The following is a 23,120-nucleotide window of genomic DNA, read 5'->3' as shown; positions in this document are numbered from 1 at the left end:
ACAACAACAAAAAAAACTATAACTATTTTTGGTTTTTATATTTTTTTATTTTTTTGGGGGGTATTTGTACTTTTATTTATTTTTTTTATTTTTTTAACTTTTTTTTTCCAAACTTCAAACATTTAAACAGCTGGTAGGGTCTCTCCAAATGCGATAGCCAGTTTCCTGACTACCTAACATCTTTTGAGACCCTGTGTAAATGTGCCCTGATCTGTGCCGTGCTGTACCCTATACTAATAGTTCACTAGTGTATGGTAGAGGCGGAAGCAGGGCTTGATGCAGAGGCCAGGTTGGCCAGGACAGGAGGGACAACAATAGCAGCTGTCACGCCTAATTCCACGTTTGCTGCAGACACGACATCTTTTTTGGGGTCTTCTTTGGGTTGGGGTACCAGGAATGGTATCGAGAAAATGTCTCTCATGCAGACGGCTAACTGCATCTGGGAGAGGGATTTGGGGCGCAGCACCTTCTGGATACAAAAGGGCCCTGATGTTCTCTAACTGGAAATTTAGGTATGATCCACTATGTCCAGTTGCTTTATAGAGAACAAAAGCATTATATAGAGCCAATTGAAATAAATAAACTGACACTTTTATGTACCAGCGTTTGGATTTTCGGGAAACTAAATACGGCTGCATCATCTGGTCATTGAAGTCCACCCCTCCCATGTTAAGGTTATAATCGTGGACACAGAGGGGCTTCTCAACAACACCAGCTGCCGTGGTAATTTGGACGGTCGTATCTGCGTGAATGGAAGACAGGAGGTAAACATCCCGTTTGTCCTTCCACTTCACTGCGAGCAATTCTTCATTTCTCAAGCAGGCTTTTTCCCCCTTTTTAAGACGGGTATTTACAAGCCGTTGGGGGAAGCCTCGGCGATTAGATCGCTCAGTGCCACATGTGCAAATTCCCAAATTGAACAAATGTCTAAATAGTGGCACGCTTGAATAAAAATTGTCCACGTATAAGTGGTACCCCATATGGAAATAGGATGACACCAAGTCCCAAACTATCTTGCCACTGCTCCCCATGTAGTCTGGGCATCCGGGGGGCTCCAAGTAACTATCTTTTCCCTCGTAAATCCGAAACTTACATGTATAGCCTGTTGCCCTCTCACAGGTCTTATACATCTTGATCCCATATCTGGCACGCTTGCTGGGGAGATATTGTTTGATTACAAGGCGGCCAGAATATTGAATGAGGGACTCATCGATGCAGATGTTTTTCTGGGGAGTATACACATCTGCAAATTTTTGGTTAAAGTGATTTACGAGGGGCCAAATTTTGTGGAGCCGGTCAAATTCAGGGTCACCCCAAGGACGACTGAGTGAGTTGTCGTAGAAGTGCATAAAACGCATTATACTCTCATATCTATGCCTGGCCATGGCAGCAGAGAACACGGGCATGTGAACAAGAGGGTCGGTGGACCAATACAACCGCAATTGATTTTTATCATTAATGCCCATGTTGAGGGTTAGGCCCAAAAAAACTTTAAATTCGGGAACCGTAATGGGTTTCCATGCGAATGGTCTGGCAAGGTTTGAATTTGGGTTGGCGGCGATAAATTGGCGTGCATATAAATTGCTTTGATCCACAATCAATGCATAAAGATCTTCTGTGAAAAACAGCTCAAAAAAATTAAGGGGAGTATTTAAATTTGCTGTTTCCACCTGAATTCCGGGTTGGGCAGTGAATGGGGGAAGTACGGGTGCTGCAGAATTTGTGGGCTGCCAATCGGGATTTGCAAGCACATCCGGAAGGACACTAGGGGCTCTACGGGCCTGTGTGCGAATTCTTGGTGGCCGCGGGACAATACTTGTACTCACCACCTCACCAGCTTGTACTGCACTTATGGGACTCACCACGTCACCAAGTGATACTGCAGTGCTGCTATGCCTACGACCAGGACGTACTAGGCCGCTGGTGCTCACCAGTTCACCAAAAGATACTGCGGCACTAGTACTGGCACTCTGCTGCATATGAGAGTCATCATGCATTTGTACCACCTCAGCAACCTGTGAATGGGATCGGGTACGCCTGACCTTAGCAGGGACCACTTCCTCGTCGTCTGAGCTAGCTGTCAGGGTGCCGCTGCTGTCTATAGGTTCGTATTCTGAGCCTGGTTCTGCCAGTGAGTCTTCCCCTTCGCTTTCACTTGACATGCTCAGAATCCTATAGGTCTCTTCACTAGTGTACCTTTGCTTAGACATTTTGGCCACTAAATTTACAGGTACCTAGTGCGACTCACGGGAAAAAGAGTGCCTGGCTGTCAGGGACTGCTTGAACCGCTACAAAAAATTTACCGACAAGTGCTAACAGATATCAGGCCTGATTCTGTGAACACTGCGGTTTTGTGTGTAATATGTATCAAGTGACAGTTATCTACTGACACTGCACTTGCCGGGGGAGAAGGGGGGGCGTAGGGGCTAAACGCAGGTGCTGGCAGGTGTTGGGGCTGATCCCGCTAACACTGCGTTTTTGGGGATACTAAAGTAATGTGAATGCTGGTATAGCGCTGATCTGATCAAAGATATTGATCCAATCAGACACTATACTAGCAATGAAGGTTTAGCGTGCAAGTAAGCGTGTTCCTGGCAATCAAGGGGTCAAATGTGATTATTTGTGTACTAGCGGGCAAACTGGTGCAATCTGGGAGGGGCGCTAAAACTATCGGAAGTCACCAGTACCAAGTCACCAGTACCAATACAGTGATCAGTAAAAATCTGTTCACTGTAATCAATGACCCTGGTGACAGGGCAGTGAAGGGGTTAACTGGGGGGGGGGGCGATCAAGGGGTTAAATGGGATTACTGATGTACTGGCGGGTAAACTGGCGCTATCTGGGAGGGGCGCTAACACTATTGGAAGTCGCCAGCGACACTGATACAGTGATCAGTAAAAATTGGTTCACTGATCAGTGACACTGGTGACAGGGCAGTGAAGGGGTCAACTCAGGGGGGGGGGGGCGCGATCAAGGGGTTAGACGGGACTACTGGTGTATTAGCGGGCAATCTGGCGCTATCTGGGAGGGGCGGTAACACTAACGGAAGTCGCCTGCGACACTGATACAGTGATCAGTAAAAATTGGTTCACTGATCAGTGACACTGGTGACAGGGCAGTGAAGGGGTCAACTCAGGGAGGGGGGGGGGCGATCAAGGGGTTAGACGGGACTACTGGTGTATTAGCGGGCAATCTGGCGCTATCTGGGAGGGGCGCTAACACTATCGGAAGTCGCCAGCGACACTGATACAGTGATCAGTAAAAATCGCTTCACTGATCAGTGACACTGGTGACAGGGCAGTTAAGGGGTTAACTGGGGGGGTGGGGGGGAAATTAAGGGGTTAAATGGCTTTATTGGTGTACTGGGGGGCAAACTGGCGCTATCTGGGAGGGGCGCTAGCACTATTGGAAGTCGCCAGCGACACTGATACAGTGATCAATAAAAATCGCTTCACTGATCAGTGACACTGGTGACAGGGCAGTGAAGGGTTAACTGGGGGGGGGCAATCAGGGGGTTAAATGTGTCCTAGACTGTGTTCTAACTGTCAGTGTGCTGTTTTACTCACGTTTAAATGTCTCTTCTTCTCTGTCTGGAACGGAATGTGTCCAGGCAGAGAAGAATGACATCATATCCTGCCCTGTGTAAATATCAACACAGGACAGGATAGGACAGGGACCGATCATCCGATTTCAGCCAGAAATCACTGGCTGAAATCTAATGATTGATCCCTCCTGGATCGAATCGGATCACCCGCGGGTCGGCGGGAGCGCGCGCGCGCGCCCCCTGCCGGCGAAAGTGTCGGGAGCGCGGAACCCGTTTTTAAACGTGGTTTTGCGCTCCACTGCCGCCCTGCACACGTATATACACAGTGGCAGGGCGGCAAGCGGTTAATAATCCAGAAGGGTCCAGAATGGATTTTGGGGGTGACCTCATGCTTTTTTTATTTTGGCGTGGAGTTTCTTTTAAAATCCAGACTGAAGGGCTTGTTGTGGATTGTGGGGGAACCCCCATGCTGTTTTTTTTTCCTCAGTTGTTTTATTGCTGGAAATTGTTTTGTTTGCATTCAGCTGCCAACAGGGAACCCTGCTGACAGCTGAGGACTCATCTGTTGTTAAGGATGCGGGGGAAGGGGCTTGCCAGCTTGCTCCTTAGCAACCAGCTATTCACTGGTTGTGAAGGACACTTTCTTAAAACAAAGGTCCAATTAAAATTAAAAAAATTAAAATTGGCAGCTACAAAAACTGTAGCTGTTGGCTTTTAAAAAACAGACACTCATCTGTATCTCAATCCTTCGGTGTCCTCACACCTGCTGGGTGCACCGGTTGTCCTGTGTCCACAGTGCCGGCATCTACAGATCGGGCAGCCCAGTAAGACAGCTTGAAGCTTCACAGCCGGGTGCCCACTGCGCATGCACAAGTAGTGCTCCAGTAGTTCTCTGAGACCTGTTACATGTCCCAGAAGATTATGGGGTGATAATTTCTGCTTCCAATTGCCTAGGCAGTCACAGCAGAAGAGGGTGTGGGTACCTGTCAAATTTGGGTACTCCCCCACTCCCCAAAGGTGCCAATCCTTAATGAGGAATGGGGGCCAAAGCCTTTGGGTTAGGTTCATACCTATGCAGGTTGCGTTTGAGCTGTTTCTGCATTGCGCTTTGTGTTTTTGCACTTCCATTTTTGCCGCATTTTTTATTTTTTGCTGGGCTTTTCTTTTATTTTTCTTATTTTTCTTGTTGCTAGGCAGATTTAAAATGAAAAATGTGGCAAAAAAGCTACAAAAACGCAATTCATGCTTCTCTGCAGCGTTTCCACTGAAGTCTATAGAACTAAAAATTCTACTTTTTACATTCAAAAAAGTCCCTGACCCTTTCCAAATAACACGGTGGGTGAAAATGCACAGGTGTGAACATATCCCATAGGAAATCATGTTAAATGGACTGTACTGCATTTCTGCAAAACGCTGCAGAAAATGCTTAGGTGTGAACCTGGGGTAAAGTGGAATGTCCCTTTTTGGGTGGAGCTCCACTTTAACAACGATGCTACTAAATTTAGCTTACACACTGTGATAAACTTTGCTAAACGAAAAAAACACAAAAAATGCTAAAATATTAGTAGTTTTTATCTAGCTTATTTTAGCAGTTTTTAGCTACTAGTGTGCACAAAGCCTAAGGATTCATTCTTGCAAACATTTTCATCCATAAATCCAGATGTTTTGTGAACAGAAAACCATGAACTCTGCCTTGATCCCAAGGTGGCTGCAAATCTGTACCTCAACCCTATATGATCTATGGCTTTACAGTATGTCATGTCTATGGATGATACCCACTGGGAAAACATTGATAGGACTATGATGAGAAGTAGAAGACCAGAAACACCATCTTCTTACCCATAGGATCTCTGCTCTTTATGCTTTATGCCATTTTGATTGAGGATATTGGCTGGGGGAACATTAGTAATGCTATGATAGAGGTAGAAGACAAGAAACACCATTTTCTCATTGATAGGATCTTCTTGTTAAATGTTATTTCCTTGAAGAACAAGGGCTGGGGGAACACCATCTTTTCATCTGTAGGGTCTCTGTTCACTATGATGCAGAACATGACATCATGTCATTTCTATGGAGGATACAGGCTGGGGAAACGCTGATAGGGCAACAATGAGAGGTATATGACCAGGAACACAATTTTCTCATGTACAGGATCTCCTCTCTTCATAATATAAGGTCTTATGTAATTTCTATGGAAGATATACACTCATTGCCACTTTATTAGGTACATATAGCTAGTGCCAATAAAAGCTCCCCCACACCATGACACCACCACCAGCCTGATCTATTGATACAAGGCAGGATGGATCCACCACAGCATGACACCACCACCGCCAGCCTGAACTATTGATACAAGGCAGGATGGATCCACCACACCATGACACCACCACCACCAGCCTGAACTATTGATACAAGGCAGGATGGATCCACCACACCATGACACCACCACCGCCAGCCTGAACTATTGATACAAGGCAGGATGGATCCCCCACACCATGACACCACCACCAACCTGAACCATTGATACAAGGCAGGATGGATCCACCACACCATGACACCACCAGCCTGAACTATTGATACAAGGCAGGATGGATCCATCACACCATGACACCACCACCAGCCTGAACTATTGATACAAGGCAGGATGGATCCACCACACCATGACACCACCACCACCAACCTGAACTATTGATACAAGGCAGGATGGATCCATGCTTTCATGTTCTTTATGCCAAATTCTGACTCTACCATCTGAATGTTGCAGCAACCAGTCTGCCCATTCTCCTCTGACCTCAAGAAGTCATTTTCCTCCACACAACTGCCACTCACTGGATATTTTCTCTTTCTCAAACCATTCTCTGTAAACTCTAGAGATGGTTGTACGTGAAAATCCCAGTAGATCAGCAAGACATCTTCACCACCTCTAGATGCCTAAATGTATTGAGTTGCTGCCATGTGATTGACTGATTAGCAATTTGTGTTACCAAGCAACTGAACAGTTGTACGTAATAAAGTGGCCAGTGAATGTAGACTGGGGGAACATTGATAGGACTATGACGGGAGGTGAAAGACCAGGAACCAATTTTTCTCCATGATATATGGTTTTGGGGAGTTTATTGAACTCTGGAATCTGCTCTGTCAATTTAATTGGTAAATCATTGTGTGCCTCCACTGTCTGGGGCAGTAATGGAATTTGCTGATTTACTAAGAATATATTGTGCTTTGTATGCAGGTTTCTGGAATCTCTGGCCAACAACCTCTGTAAGAAATGGGAGCGGCTTCTTCTACAGGTGAGAAGGATTTCTGGGAGTAATGTTAAATAACATTTGCTGGGGATGTTAGATTGTAAGCTCCCAGGATCAGGCCCTCCTAGCCCTATTGTATTGAACTGTATTGTTGCTGTATTGCCTCCCGTTATACTGTAAAGAGCTGTGCAAACTGTTGGCGCCATAAATCCTGTATAATAATGATGTTGATTATTAGCAATATTATTATACACCTGGGGAAGAGAGACTTCCTATAAGACGTTGTAATAGTTATTATTATAATATTCTTCTTATTTTTTGACTCCAGTATAGAAGGAGAGTTCCTTTTTTCCCCAACAAGACAACAGACCACTCCCAAATTCATCATAAGATTTATAGATTCATTATAAGCTGTGCATAGAGCCAACCAATGAAGCTGATTCCAACTGGATAACATTTTTCTTCCTGTTTCTATTTTGATGTATCACCATAGTTCCCACCTGTCCCTGATACTGAGGAACAAAGTTCCTCTGTCCCTCTTTCCCCCTCATTTGTCCCTCATTTTGGTCTGATCTATATAGCTGTATAAAAAAGCACTATTTATATATAAAAAAGTTTCCCGGTGCTAAACCTGCCATCCAATTTCTAAACTGCTGCATTTTTAAATTTCAAAAGCCAATATAAAGGAATAGTAGTGGTAAAAAAAAAATCACTTGTAGTCTCAACCAATATTTTTTGTGTACTTCTCCTTTAAAGGGAGGGGTAATGGCAGGGGGTGTATCCTATGCTTTTACTCTTTTGCTAATACAGGTCCCTTGTTCCCATCTCAGAGAGTTGGGAGGTGTGGTAAAACCTTTATGACCATCACCTCTATTGTCCTATAATTCCACCAACACCTTCAAATACAAAAACAGTGACAGTATTTCATTGTATCTTTCACATCTTTCCTGGTCATACATTACAGATAATTATTTCCTCATAAGAAGCAATAATAAATCAAATGAAACAGAAAACAGAAACTAACAATCCAGTTTCCTTAAACTATAGCAAATAATAAAATAAATGAAATCAGCTGTAAAGAACTCTTCTACAATGTAGTGTGTAGAATGTCATGATGACATTTTGGGGGAATTTACTAAAACTGGAGCAGACAGAATCTGGTGCAGCTGTGCATAGAAAACAATCAGCTTTCAGGTTTAATAGTAAAAGCCTAACTGAACAATCTGAAGTTAGAAACTGATTGATTACCATACACCATGCACCATTATACATTTATATAGCTCTGACATATACCGCAGGGCTGTACAGAGAACACTGAACCAGTCACATCAGTCTCTGTACCAGAGGAGCTTACACTCTAATGTCCCCTCCCCCACAGTCACATCAGTCTCTGTACCAGAGGAGCTTACACTCTAATGTCCCCTCCCCCACAGTCACACACTATTATTATTATACATTTATATAGCTCTGACATATACCACAGTGCTGTACAGAGATCACTGAGCCAGTCCCATCAGTCTCTGTACCAGATGAGCTTACACTCTAATGTCCCCTCCCCCACAGTCACATCAGTCTCTGTACCAGAGGAGCTTACACTCTAATGTCCCCTCCCCCACAGTCACATCAGTCTCTGTACCAGAGGAGCTTACGCTCTAATGTCCCCTCCCCCACAGTCACATACTATTATTATTATACATTTATATAGCTCTGACATATACCACAGTGCTGTACAGAGATCACTGAGCCAGTCCCATCAGTCTCTGTACCAGGTGGTGCTGTTCTGCAAGGTGCTGCTGGCTCATTCTGCTCTATTCACTGCTAGGAGTAACATCCAGCCTGGGGCTTTCCTGCAGGCCTCCGCCCAGCCATGATACAGCAGACTGGGAAGGACTCATGCGGTGGCTTCCTGCAGACCTCCGCCCAGCCATGATACAGCAGACTGGGGAGGACTCAGGCGGGGGCTTTCTTGCAGACCTCCGCCCAGCCATGATACAGAAGACTGGGGAGGACTCAGGCGGGGGCTTTCCTGCAGACCTCCGCCCAGCCATGATACAGCAGACCGGGGAGGACTCAGGCGGGGGCTTTCCTGCAGACCTCCGCCCAGCCATGATACAGCAGACTGGGGAGGACTCAGGCGGGGGCTTTCCTGCAGACCTCCGCCCAGCCATGATACAGCAGACTGGGGAGGACTCAGGCGGGGGCTTTCCAGCAGGCCTCCGCCCAGCCATGATACAGCAGACTGGGGAGGACTCAGGCGAGGACTATCCTGCAGGCTTCTCCCCAGTCATGATATAGCAGTCTGGGGAGGACTCAGCAAAGTGAAACAACAAACAAGAAGTGCACCAACCTTTTGGTTGGTGCGCTTCTTGTTTTTTGTTACACTTTACAGTATCAGTCGGGCTTCCCCAGCCTTGTTTGGAGCTGCACAACCTTTAAATACACTGGTGGTCATTTTTTCTGGTTTTGGTTCCATCTACTCGCTACCGGTCTGGGCCCTAGAGCACAGGAGAAATCGCATCTGGGGACGACTCAGACAGGGGCGCTCCAGTGGGATTGAGGCCTATGTTCCAAACTCAAGCTGTGATGGATCCTGGACAAGTTGAATTCTCTAGAGGAGGCAGTGATGAAGCAGAAGTTGGTTGTCTCTCTGAAGGAAGGCAGTGGTGTATTCAAAGAAAAATATCAGACTGAGGAAAGGTTCTGAAAGAAAAGTGCCTGTGTGAATTCCAGCAAGAGCATTGATTCCAGATGGGGGGGTGTCACGGTTCACATCACACGTCCACTCCCACAGTGACTAGCTAACCGAGGCGTGCACGTGCGACCATGACTTGGGGTAAGAGGGAATAAGGGGGACTTAATTTTGAATATATATAAGACCAGCCGTGATATACTTTCACAGCCCTCACTACCTCTTGGCCACCACTGGAGGGAGACTCCACTCCAATCCAGCCAGTCGACCACACACTGGCAGATACAAATCTTATATAGAATCTGATGCACTATCTAAGGTTGAGGAGCAGCCTTGCAATCACACACCCTTCTAGGATCCCTCCAGCTATCCTACAGCTAGAACCCTGGTGTTAATCACTCTTCCACTGTCCACACTCCCCCACACCAGACACACCACAAACGCTACCTTGCCACCACCCAGCAGTTTATCCGCAGAACGGTCTGTTGGGACACCCCACACACACAGATCTCCGTCTGCCAGATCGGTTACCTTTACAATCTGCACACAATCTGACAACACGAAGGGCAATTGCATACGGATTGTCAATGAGCTTGACCAAGCATATAAAGGCACTAAAATACAATACAATTTAATCTCTCCGGAGATATGAGCCCGTGCTTAAATACACAGAAGTCACTTATTAATTTTATGATTTAATATCCCAAAGTGGGCAGTGCATAAAATATGTACAAGGTATAAAAAGTTACAAAAAATACAAGAAGACACACAATGGATTATTCACTATAAAATAAAAGGGAATAAAAAACAGAAATAAAACTTTTACTAAGATCTCTCCTGAGACTGGAGCAAGTCAGAGAGTCCGCAATCAGTCTGTCAAATAGAACTGGCTCCATACGAATCACCATGTCCAAATGTCAGGGTCCTCAATTTATGGGGATATGGACATAGGCGGGACATTAGTTCTTGGCCAATTGACTCTGGGGGGGTGTTCCTGTTACCGGCTGTTCTGGGTGCTGAACTGCCCAAAGTCAATTGTACCAGGAACGGCTTGAATCACCAAATCAGGGATTGAATTTCCTCCACCAGCGCATCAGTCCGATCGTGAGAGTACCAATCACTGTTTAGCTGTCTCAATTCAGTGCCACATAATCATTTCCTGCATTTTTATGGCATTCTACATAGGTCACAAATACAGTTTTTACATGCCGATGTAGCCTACAGAGTGCCCAATCAGAAGGAAGTATTTTCATCTCTCTGCAACTAATGTTTTAGATTTTATGAGGGATGAAACATACTCCTTTGATCTATGTATATACTTTAGAGCATCCCAGACAGATCGGGGTCCCCCTGGTGTCATGAAGCTGAAACATCTGCGTTCCTCTTTTAAACTTCAGGAAGATGGCAAAGTCTGATTACATATAGGTGACAAAATCTTATTAGCACCCAGGCGTCACTTCCATGTCTGAGGAAGCTCTGCCTCTTTTCAGATGCTCATGGGTGACCATATGCCTCTGCCTATGACTGAATATTTCTTTAATGACAAGGAATGAAACTACATTTATGATTACATATTGCTACAGGTCACATTCCAGCTACTCAAATCTGTACATTTATGTCACATCTCCCCTCTTCCAGACGATGCATAGCTGAGCCTAAAGGGGTCAGCTAACGCATCTGCCAGGAAGGTTCCGTAGGTTGGGGGGGAGTTCTCCCAACTAAAGCTTGGCACCGCTGACATTTCAGCTTGCCCCCCTGCAGATGGGAGAGGGCTCCTGTACAGCTCTCGGAATGATCCTAAAGGGACTGGATCACACCTGGCCAGCAGATCCCCCTGCGGATCTGCGTTATCCACTGTCCACCAACTATCTACTGGAAGGGTACAGGAAAACCTGTCATTGTGGGCTGTCATAATTTTCAGCCGCTGGCCATGGTCATCTGGTGGTCCTCTATCAGCTGCAACACCCAGATGCTTGATCCTGGCATAAGGTCATTTCCAGGTGATCTGGACCTGGTTCCATGGCTTGGCTACCAGGGCCTCCACCCTCTGACCTGCCTCCCACACCTCTGCTCCTTCTGCTTCAGCCAGAGACCGGTCAGCACAACCCCTGAGCTCTTCTGGGCTGACATCCAACCTATCAGCCTTCAAGAATGCAGGGTTGTCAGATACAGTCTCTGAGAAAGCAGATTCCGAGGGGGTCAGTGTTCCCCCATCATCCTGTGATCCTTCCTTTGCTGTGCACAGCAATTACTCCTCAATCATGATACTCATAGTTATGGGGACAAAGGATAGATCCACAGAAGACTTTATTCCACCAGAAGTCATCCTCTGACCCTTGCCACACCCTTCTACTCTGCCCTCCACAGCAGAACATCTGTCAGCACCACCCCTGAGCTCCTCCGGGCCAATGTCAGACTTATCAGCCTGGAAGTGCTCAACGATGGCGGCTGCAGCTGCTGAGGTGGAAGACACTGATTGGGCTGAATTTGCCCCAACATCCTGCAGACTTCCCTCTGCAACAGAAATGAGTCTGCACTGGCAGCACCCACGACTGTGGTGACAGAGGGGAAAGTTACAGGAGGAAGGATTTCACTAGGGGTTGTCCTCTGACCCACATCACACACTTCTACCCTGTCCTCAGCAGAGCGTCTGTCGGCACACCTGAGTTCCTCTGGGCTGGCATCAAATGTAACAGCCTCTGGAAACTCAGTGCTGTCAGCCACAGCTACTGAGGGAGTAGTCAGATTGAGTCAGATTTGAACCCTCATGTCGCAAACATGCGCAACACACAGTGAAGGATGCAGACTCCATTTTGATAAGAGTATTCATTTCTCCCTTATTCTCCTTCCCTCTCCCTTCTTGAGAGGCCCAGCGACATGTGGCCAGTATGTGTGTGAGTTAGGAATGTCACAGGAGGGTCATAGGAGCTGTATAAGCCCCCAAGAGAGTTGGACTCTCTCTGTCCACAGAATCTGCCAATTGTAACACCTCCTAAGAGATAAGGCAAGTTTTCTCAGGAGTTGAAAGAGATTCTAACCTCATAAAACCTAACTCTGTGTGGGTGACAGAATCAGATAACTTCTGGTAAATCCATTTTTCCCCTATGTCTCATATATTGGAATATGAGAGACGTACATAAAAACCGGACCCCTTGTCAGATGGCCAATGAGCAGACGAACAGTTTGATGGGTTACTCGCCTTGTCTCGGACACTCAGGGAAGTAGAAACATAGAACCGTGCAGTATATAATTTCCTAATTCATATCTAATTAATCCTCAGACTTGTCTGCATAATTATCTACCTGCAGGTGGACTGTCACTTGTGCAGATGAAAAGTTATAGGCAAATATGAGTTATGGGAGATTTTTGCTGTAGTTGAGGCATCCACCCATATTTCCACGCCCTAAGTGGAGATTGTCCCTTGACTGCAGAGCCACCCCCCTGCTGGGGACTTTAAAACAGGCTGTCAGGTCTAAGAGGAGTAGTTGAAAAATTCTCCCATCTTTTCCATCGTAACATAGGGAGATCAAAGCACCCTTCTTCTCTGAAACTTTGATCTGCTAACCCAGGACTTTGGCAAGACCAAACATAGTTGCAGCATTGGGCATACTCTATAGAAAAGTTTCATCACCATGTCAACATGACTAGAACACAGTAAAAAAGGTACCTAAAAGGAAAAAATTCAGAGGACGCTATGGCTACCAGTAGCATCAGATCCAAAACTAATTGGGTAGATGTAGATCAGGCCAGAGACTGGACAGAACCATAAGTTGGTTAAGCCAAAAGCAAGTGACTATCACACTATAGTTAACTAAAGGTGCAATTATTGCAGCAGCACATGCTTGTCAAGAAGCAATATGGATTTGACAAATTTTAATGGACATGGGTAATGTCAAAACCCTTTCCCATTTTTGGAAGACAACCAGGAATATACAGGTGAAACTCAAAAAATGAGAATATGGTGCAAAAGTTCATTTATTTCAGTAATGCAACTTAAAAGGTGAAACTAATATATGATATAGACTCTTTACATACAAAGCAAGATAGTTCAAGCCGTGATTTGTCATCATTGTGATGATTATGGCTTACAGCTCATGAAAACCCCAAATCCACAATCTCAGAAAATGAGAATATTCCATGCAATCAATAAAACAAGGATTGTACATAGAACAATATCGCACCTCTGAAAAGTAGAAGCTGCATATGTACTCAGTACTTGGTTTGGGCCCCTTTTGCAGCAATTACTGCCTCAATGCGGCGTGCCATGGAAGCTATCAGCCTGTGGCACTGCTGAGGTGATATGGAAGACCAGGATGCTTCAATAGCGGCCTTCAGCTCTTCTGCATTGTTCGGTCTCATGTCTCTCATCTTTCTCTTGGCAATGCCCCATAGATTCTCTATGCGGTTCAGGTCAGGTGACTTTGCTGACCAATCAAGCACAGTAATCCCATGGTCATTGAATCAGGTTTTGGTGCTTTTGGCAGTGTGGGCGGTGCCAAGTCCTGCTGGAAAATGAAGTCAGCATCCCCATAAAGCTCGTCTGCGGAAGGAAGCATGAAGTGCTCCAAACTCTCCTGCTAGACGGCTGCGTTGACCCTGGACTTAATGAAGCACAGTGGACCAACACCAGCAGATGACATGGCTCCCCAAATCAACACAGACTGTGGAAACTTCACACTGGACTTCAAGCATCTTGCAGTGTGTGCCTCTCCATTCTTCCTCCATACTCGGGGTCCTTGGGCCTCTCCATTCTTCCTCCATACTCGGGGTCCTCGGGCCTCTCCATTCTTCCTCCATACTCGGGGTCCTTGTGCCTCTCCATTCTTCCTCCATACTCGGGGTCCTTGGGCCTCTCCATTCTTCCTCCATACTTGAGGTCCTTGTGCCTCTCCATTCTTACTCCATACTCGGGGTCCTTGGGCCTCTCCATTCTTCCTCCATACTCTGGGCCCTTGGGCCTCTCCATTCTTCATCCATACTCGGGGTCCTTGGGCCTCTCCATTCTTCCTCCATACTCGGGGTCCTTGGGCCTCTCCATTCTTCCTCCATACTCGGGGTCCTTGGGCCTCTCCATTCTTCCTCCATACTCTGGGTCCTTGGGCCTCTCCATTCTTCCTCCATACTCGGGGTCCTTGGGCCTCTCCATTCTTCCTCCATACTCCGGGTCATTGGTTTCCAAATGAGATGTAAAAGTTGCTCTCATCAGAAAAGAGGACTTTAGATCACTGAGCAACAGACCAGGTCTGCTTTTCTTTAGCCCAGGTAAGATGCTTCTGACGTTGTTGTTCAGGAGCGGCTTGAAAAGAGGAATACGACATTTGAAGCCCATGTCCAGGATCTGTCTGTGTGTGGTGGCTCTTGATGCACTGACTCCAGCCTCAGTCCACTCCTTGTGAAAGTCCCCAACACTTTTGAATGGCCTTTTCCTGACAATCCTCTCCAGGCTGCGGTCATCCCTGCTGCTTGTGCACCTTTTTCTTCCACATTTTTCCCTTCCACATAACTTTCTATTAATGTGCTTTGATATAGCACTTTGGGAACATCCAACTTATTTTGTAATGACCTTTTGAGGCTTTCCCTCCTTATGGAGGGTGTCAGTGATGGTGTCAGGTCAGCAGTCCTTTCCATGATTGTGATTCCTACTGAACCAGACTGAGAGACCATTTAAAGGCTCAGGAACCCTTTGCAAGTGTTATGGCTGAATGAGCTGATTAGAGTGAGACACTTTGAGCCGAGATTATTCCACCTTTTCACAATATTCTCATTTTCTGAGATTGTGGATTTGGGGTTTTCATGAGCTGTAAGCCATAATCATCACAATGATGACAAATCACGGCTTGAACTATCTTGCTTTGCATGTAATGAGTCTATCTCATATATTAGTTTCACCTTTTAAGTTGCTGCACTGAAATAAATGAACTTTTGCACAATATTCAAATTGTTTCACCTGTATAAAGCCGATTCAATCAAAAAGGGTCAATCCTAGGACCAAGCACATAGACATGAAGTATCATCTGCTTAGGAACACTCAAGAACTAGGTGTTATCGACATTCAATATTGCCCCTCAGAAAAGGTTACTGAGGATGCACTTAGCAAGCCATTGTTTAAGGAATATCATAATCTTTTTCTGAAGAACCTCATTGTCTTATAGCAAAGCACATACTGTTGAGAAAGGGTGTTGGAAGTGCAACAGCATGTACAGTTGCAATAAAAAGTATGTGAACCCCTTGGGATTATGTGGAGTTTTGCATGAATTGGGCATAAAATGTGCTCTGAACGTCATCTAAGTCACAACAATAGAAGAACACAGTCTGCTGAACATAATACTACACAAACATTAGATGTTGCCATGGTTTAATTGCACATAACATGTAAACATTCACAGTGCAGGGAGGAAAAAGTATGTGAACCTTTGGACTTAATAACTGGTTGACCCTCCTTTGGCAGCAATAACCTCAACCAAACGTTTCCTGTAATTGCAGATCAGACCTGCACAACGATCTGGAGTCATTTTGGACCACTCCTCTTCACAAAACTGTTTCAGTGTAGCAATATTCTTGGGATGTCTGGTGTGAATCGCTCTTAAGGTCATGCCACAGCATTTCAATGGGGTTGAGGTCAGGACTCTGACTGGGCCACTCCAGAAGGCGTATTCTGTGCTGTTGCAGCCATTGTTTTGTTGAATTACTTGTATGCTTTGGGTCATTGTCCTGTTGCATCACCCATCCTCTGCGGAGCTTCAGTTGGCGGACAGATGGTCGTACGTTTTCCTGCAAAATGTCTTGATAAACTCTGGAATTCATTTTCCCATCAATGACAACAATCCGTCCAGGCCCTGAGGCAGCAAAGCAGCCCCAAACCATGATGCTCCCTCCGCCATGTTTCACAGTGGGGATGAGGTTTTGATGTTGGTGTGCTGTGCCTTTTTTTCTCCACACATAGTGTTGTGTGTTCTTCCCAAACAACTCAATCTTGGTTTCATCTGTCCACAGTATATTTTGCCAGTAGTGCTGTGGAACATCCAGGTGCTCTTTTGCAAACTTCAAACGTGCTGCAATCTTCTTTTTGGACAGCAATGGCTTCCTCCGTGGTGTCCTCCCATGTACTCCATTCTTGTTTAATGTTTTCCTTATTGTAGATGTGTCAACAAAAATGTTAGCATGTGCCAGAGATTTCTGTAGGTCTTTAGCTGACACTCTGGGATTCTTCTTTACCTCATGCAGCATTCTGCGCTGTGCTCTTGCAGTCATTTTTACAGGACGACCACGCCTAGGGAGAGTAGCAACAGTGCTAAACTTTCTCCATTTGTAGACAGTCTGTCTTACCGTGGACACGTGAACATCAAGGCTTTTGGAGATACTTTTGTGACCCTTTCCAGCTTCATGCAAGTCAACAATTCTTGATCGTAGGTCTTCTGAGAGCTCTTTTCTGCGAGGCATGGTTCACATCAGACAGTGATTCTTGAAACCAGTAAACCCAAAACAGGTGTGTGTTTTTTAAGGGCAGGACAGCTGTCAGCAACACATCCAATATCATCACACTGATTGGAGTCAAGGTTGGCTCACTCCTGGCTCCAATTAGCTCTGGGAGAAATCATTAAGCTAGGGCCTCACATACTTTTTCCTCCCTGCACTGTGAATGTTTACATGCTATGTGCAATTAAACCATGGCAACATCTAATGTTTGTGTAGTATTATGTTCAGCAGACTGTGTTCTTCTATTGTTGTGACTTAGATGATGTTCAGAGCACATTTTATGCCCAATTCATGCAAAACTCCACGTAATCCCAAGGGGTTCACATACTTTTTCTTGCAACTGTACTATGCACTCCAAACTATAGCTGGTGCTGTAGTGATATACTAGCGTCTGTTTATATTTGCTTGTATATTCTGTACAGAAAGGATTTTTTTTTCTGCTTTCTTGCAATGCTGTTCTGACCCAGGTATATTGTTCTCCTATGTGAGTAAAGTTGAATTCTACATTTTTCAAAATTTCAGTGCCTCATTTTATTATTTAACCAACACTTTCTCCTCTGTATTTCACCCTTCACCTTCAGTGTAGTACCTTCTCAACCCCACCACACACCATCACACATAAAGATCTCATGCACACCTACTTGTCAAGCCTGCAGAGTGTTTGGGTTTAGTGTTGTAATGTGGATAGTGACTAGCTTCAGTGGACCCCAGCGTTTGTCTGTCCCCTCCCTCCTTTTTCGGCCTTCCTATTGGTCTCTTGGTAGGATGGGGTACCCAACTAGCCAACCATCAGGTGGAAGAGTTAGAATAACGAGCCAATGACTTTGAACATTAGAGACATTAAAGAGTGACCCAGGTTTGTGGAGTCTCCGGGTACTCTGGAGTGGTGAGCTCTGCATGCTTGATGGGGTGGCAAGTTCACTTTATACTTTCTGTTCTTCATGTCAGGATTCTTGATTTCATATTTTATTTCTTTTTGTATGATATAACATTATTGCAATCATACCTACAGAGGATGTCACCAGCTTAATAAGCAGAAGGAGAAAAAAATACCAGCCACCGCACACCATAGAAGATCAGCATGTATCAAGTGATAGCCTACCTCTATACAGACCACATACCCCGACATGTTTAGCCCCACCCACGGGGCTTTGTCATGGAGGTAAGGATATTGCAAGGTAAGAAGGGTATATGTTGCATAATGGGCTGCTGTGGTGATTAACAAGCAACAGGTGAAGACTGAAGAGGGGGAGAGAAGAAAGAAGGGAAAACAAGGAGCACTGCACAGGAAAAAAAAGGAAATGGGTTTATATAGCCAGCAGTAGCTTCTGGTCTTCTTCATGTCTGGCAAAAAGTATACTATGTGTTGACATGGATGTTAAAGTGAATATGACTCACAACCTATTACAGAAAAAAAATGGAAAATTTAAAAAGTCCACCTCCCAGAAATGAAAACAAAAAGTAAAAAAGAAAATAAAAAGAAAATAAAGAGTGGCCAAAATGAAATAAGAAAAAGAATGCCCTAAAGTCAGCTTAGGTTCACCAGCTCAAATGAATCATTAATATTATTGCCTCTATTGTTGTGTTGTGTAGCTCAATCCTTCTTTGTACTGTATGAAGTTAGTGCACACTAGTACTAAGTGGAATTCCTAATGTTCAAATTATATCTAAACAAATTCTCTTTATTTGTTCAAAAAAATGAAAGTTCCTATTGAGTGGGACATGAATTATGTTGATGTGTAAATAGGTTTTACTTTTTCTGTATTGAGATGAAGGTGAGAAGCACTTTGTGGATCAGTATCGGGAGAAGCTCATTCAGAATATAACTATGGTCCATCCAGTATTAGACCATTTACAACAAAGAGATCTTCTGACTCCAGAGCATTGCAGCAATGTGAAGGCTGAAAATACAACCCAGAACCAAATGAGGAAACTGCTGAAATACAGCAGAGGATGGAGACACAATGACAAGGACATTCTCTGTATGGCCCTAAGAGAACACAATCCAGGAGTTCTAGAAAACCTGGAAGGTAAGTCATCATTTGCTAACATTACCAATGAGTCCTCTTTCCTTTGTCAGAATGCAGCAGGAGCCACAGTGTTCACCAACAAGTAATGGGGGAGATAAAGGAACTGGAGAGGAACAAGAGGAATAATACTCATCCTACTGTATCCAGGACATCAGGACACAGATAGTATGTGAGGGAAATAACCAATGATGGGGAGTAGTGAAGAGCTGAACACTCCCTGTTCATTTTGCCATCAAACATTCAAACCTACCGAAAGTTTAACTGCAAACTTTGAAGAGGGGCAATTTACTAAGCTACTACAATCCATCATGAGTTATATTATGAAGTCATGCGGTAATTTAGTGAGACATTCATTCATATTTCAGCTGTGAGTGGGGTTCCCTGCTGACCGCTGAATGGAAAAAGAATTGCTAGCATTGCCTGACAAATTAAAAAAAAAAAAGTGGGGTCCCCCTCATCCATACAAAGCCCTTCAGGACTGGTATGGATTTTGAAGGGAAGCCCCCACACCAAATTTTTATTTTTAAATGGCGTGGGGGTCCCCCCAAAATCCATACCAGATTCTTACCCGAGCATGCAGCCCAGCAGGTCAGGAAAGGGGGGGAATAGCAAACACCCCCTCTCCTGAACCATACTAGGTCACATGTCCTCAACATGGTGGGTGCTTTTGGGTGGGAGGGATCCCCCCCAAGCACCTTGTCCCCATGTTGATGCGGAGAAGGGGCTCTTCCCCACAATCATGGCTAGTGGTTGTGGGCTCTGTGGGTAGAGTTTTATCAGAATCTGGAAGCCCCCTTTAACAAGGGAGCCTCCCCATATGAATGAATGAGTATGGAGTACATGGTACTGCTACCCATTCAAAAAAATGAAAGGAGACAGTCTTTAACAAGTCTTTTATTAAAAACAAAAATAAGAAAGTGTCCCAGAAGTAGATCCAACATCAATCACGATGCCAACCAAACCCAAAAAAAGAAAAAAAAAACACTCCACTCTCAAAGCTGGCTTCCACCGTCTGACTGCTCTGCTAAGATGACAGTTCCTAAATACTGCGATGATGGCACCCCTGCCCTTGTGACATCATCATGCGCTGTGATTGTCCAAAGCATTGCACTTGACCTGTGGTCAGGTGCATTGCTTTGGGAAATTACAATGCACTGTAAGGGCGCAGTGCATTGTGGGGCGTGGCTGGCGAACAGTCCGCAAAACCCCTTACTGTTCATGTGCTCACCAAACACACGAATGGCCCATGTTTGAGTTAAACTTACGTTCGACTCAAACATAAAGCCCAACCCTAATGGGGAGATATGGGGACCAAGGAGGAACATGAGGAATAATACTCATCTTACTGCATCCAAGAGGACATCAGGACACAGGTAGTATGTGAGGGAAATAAAAAATGATGGGGGAGATATGGAGACTGAGGAGGAACATTAGAGTTAATACTCATCATACTACTTCAGGAAGACATCAGGATGTCACAAATTCAAATTAAATAATGTGAAATATTGTCCTATAAACTTTGGGTATATACAGTGGAGAAAATAATGATTTGATCCCCTGCAGATTGTGTAAATTTGCCCACTTACAAACAAATGAAGGGTCTATAATTTTTACAATAGGTGTATTTTAAATGATAGAGACAGAATATCAACAAAAAATCCAGAAAAAACACTTGATACTGAGTTGCAGTTTAGTGAGTATAGAATAAGATAAAATTAGTATTTGATCCCCAAGCAAAGCACGACTTAGTACTTGGTGGAGAATCCCTTGTTGGCAAGCACAAAGGTCAGACGTTTCTTGTAGTTGGCCCCCAGGTTTGCAGACATCTCAGGAGGGATTTTGGTCCACTCTTCTTTACAGATCTTCATTTAACCTCCCTGGCGGTATTCCTGAGTGTAGCTCGGGGTAAAGTTTCAGCACCACAAGCGGTGACCCCGAGCTACACTCGGGCTTACCATGCAGTGCTGTTCCGGCATCTGTTCTTCACTTACCTTGTCCTGCGCTCCCGCGATGTCCCTCCTGCAGTGTCCCCTGTAATGTCCTCCGGCCGATGCCGGCATCTGTTATATGGGTTCCGTTCCCTGCGAGTGTCGGGACGTACGAGGGCCGGAACTGGCGGGAAATTTGAAAATGACAAAAAGTGACATTCACTAAATACACTAAAATCACATAGTATAACATTCCTGTATCAAACCAATTTCACATACATTTTGTCCTGAGTGCTTTGTCCGGCGCCCTGCCTGCATTGTTACTGTTCTTTCTGCCTGGAAACGGAGAAATGTCCATGGCGTCCAAAAAGCGCCCCTTTACGTCAAAATCGGTTTTAGACCGGCTAGAGAACAGCGATAGTAAATCAGAACCACTTGCAGAATTGAGTGATGATTTGTGGGGGAAATTCCTCATCAGACACTGAAAACGATTCTGCGACTTTGCTCAGCGATGTGCGAACTTGGCGCTATATTTCACATTTCAGTGTTTTTGGTTTGATTATATTATTGAATTACATTTATTATTATTATATTATTATTTTTTATGATTATTTATTAAATTATTATTTATGATTTCGTGTTTCAAGTTTTATCATCCCCGGGATGTTTACTAGACTCTTGTTCAGACAGATTTCAGTGAGTTATTCCTAACAATTACAGCCTACAATAAAAAAAATACATATTTCCATGCAAAAAAATGGTACCGCTTTCAGCACAGAAATACTGACATAATCATACCGCTAGGGAAGTTAAATCTTTAAGGTTTCTTGGCTGTCACTTGGCAACTTGAAATTTCAGCTCCCTCCAAAACTTTTCTACAGGATTATGGTTTGGAGATGGGCTAGGCCACTCCAGGATCTTAATGTGCTTCTTCTTCAGATACTTCATTGTTGCCTTGGTTGTATGTTTTGAGTTATTGTCATGCTGGAAGACCCATCCATGACCCATCTTCAGTGTTCTGGCTGAGGGAAAAAAGGTTCTCATCCAAGATTTTACAATGCATGGCCCCGTCCATTGGCCCCTAAATATGGCAAAGTCAGTGTGTACCTTTAGCCAAGACACAGCCCCAAAGTATAATGTTTCCATCTCTGTGTTTGACTTTAGGGATGGTGCTCTAGGGATCATAGTCAGCATTTTCTTCCTCTAAACACGGTGTGACAAGTTAATGCCGAAGAGCTCAATTTTGGTCTCATCTGACCACAGCACTTTTTCCCACTCCTTTTCTTAATTATTTAGATGTTCATTGGCAAAGTTCAGATGTGCCTGTACATGTGCCTTCTTGAGGAGGGGGAGCTTGTGAGCACTGCAAGATTTCAATTCATGGTGGTGTATTGTTTTACCAATGGTTTGTTTGGTGACTGTGGTCCCAACGTTTGGACTCATCTGACCACAGCACTTTCTCCTAATCCTTCTCTGAATCATGTAGATGTTCTTTGACAGCTCTTTGGTCTTGCCCTTGGTGGTGCCCAAAAAAGAGATTTTGTGTACAGGTGTCTTTTATACACATAAGGAGTTGTCATTAGGAGCACCTTCTTAACCACTTCCATACCGGGCACTTTTACCCCCTTCCTGCCCAGGCCAGTTTTCAGGTTTCAGCGCTCTCACACTTTGACTGACAATTGCGCGGTCATACAACATTGTACCCAAACTAAAATTTTATCATTTTCTTAACACAACTAAAGCTTTCTTTTGGTGGTATTTAATTACCGCTGGGGTTTTTACTGTTTGCTAAATCAACAAAAAAATACCACAATTTTTGAAAAAACAAACACGTTTTTCTTTGTTTTTGTTATAAAAGTTTGCAAATAAATAATTGTTCTTCATAAATTTAGGCCGAGATGTATTCTGCTCCATGTCTTTGGTGAAAATAACCCAAATTAGTATGTATTGTTTAGTCTGCAGGAAAGTTATAGAGTTCACAAACTATGGCAGATATCTGAAAATTAATCAATCCTGAAGTGCTGACAGCCAATCTAATTTCTTGAGGTCCAAGAATGTCAGAACAGTACAGATATCCCCCAAATGTCAGGACGGTACAGATATCCCCCAAATTTAAGAACGGTACAGATATCCCCCCAAATGTCAGGACGGTACAGATATCCCCCAAATGTCAGGACGGTACAGATATCCCCCTAATGTCAGGACAGT

General features: G+C 44.5%; 1 protein-coding gene across 1 annotated transcript in view; it reads left to right on the top strand.

Annotated features, from left to right (window-relative positions):
• The first annotated feature begins 6,773 nt into the window (after positions 1-6,773).
• Positions 6,774-23,120, top strand: part of LOC149438025 (NACHT, LRR and PYD domains-containing protein 3-like) — a 131,036-nt gene continuing 114,689 nt past the window's right edge. The window contains exons 1-3 of the mRNA XM_089660318.1: positions 6,774-6,834; positions 17,967-18,116; positions 18,724-18,984. Coding sequence (XP_089516444.1) covers positions 6,813-6,834; positions 17,967-18,116; positions 18,724-18,984 — 433 coding nt within the window. The 5' untranslated portion in view covers positions 6,774-6,812. The remainder of the gene's footprint in view (positions 6,835-17,966; positions 18,117-18,723; positions 18,985-23,120) is intronic.

Source organism: Staurois parvus, unplaced genomic scaffold, assembly GCF_062004578.1.
Source record: "Staurois parvus isolate SC_StPar_1 unplaced genomic scaffold, SC_StPar_1.0 ptg001224l, whole genome shotgun sequence".
Classification (NCBI taxonomy): domain Eukaryota; kingdom Metazoa; phylum Chordata; class Amphibia; order Anura; family Ranidae; genus Staurois; species Staurois parvus.
Note: the sequence above shows the minus strand (reverse complement) of the source record. Positions and strands in the feature narration are given on the sequence as shown.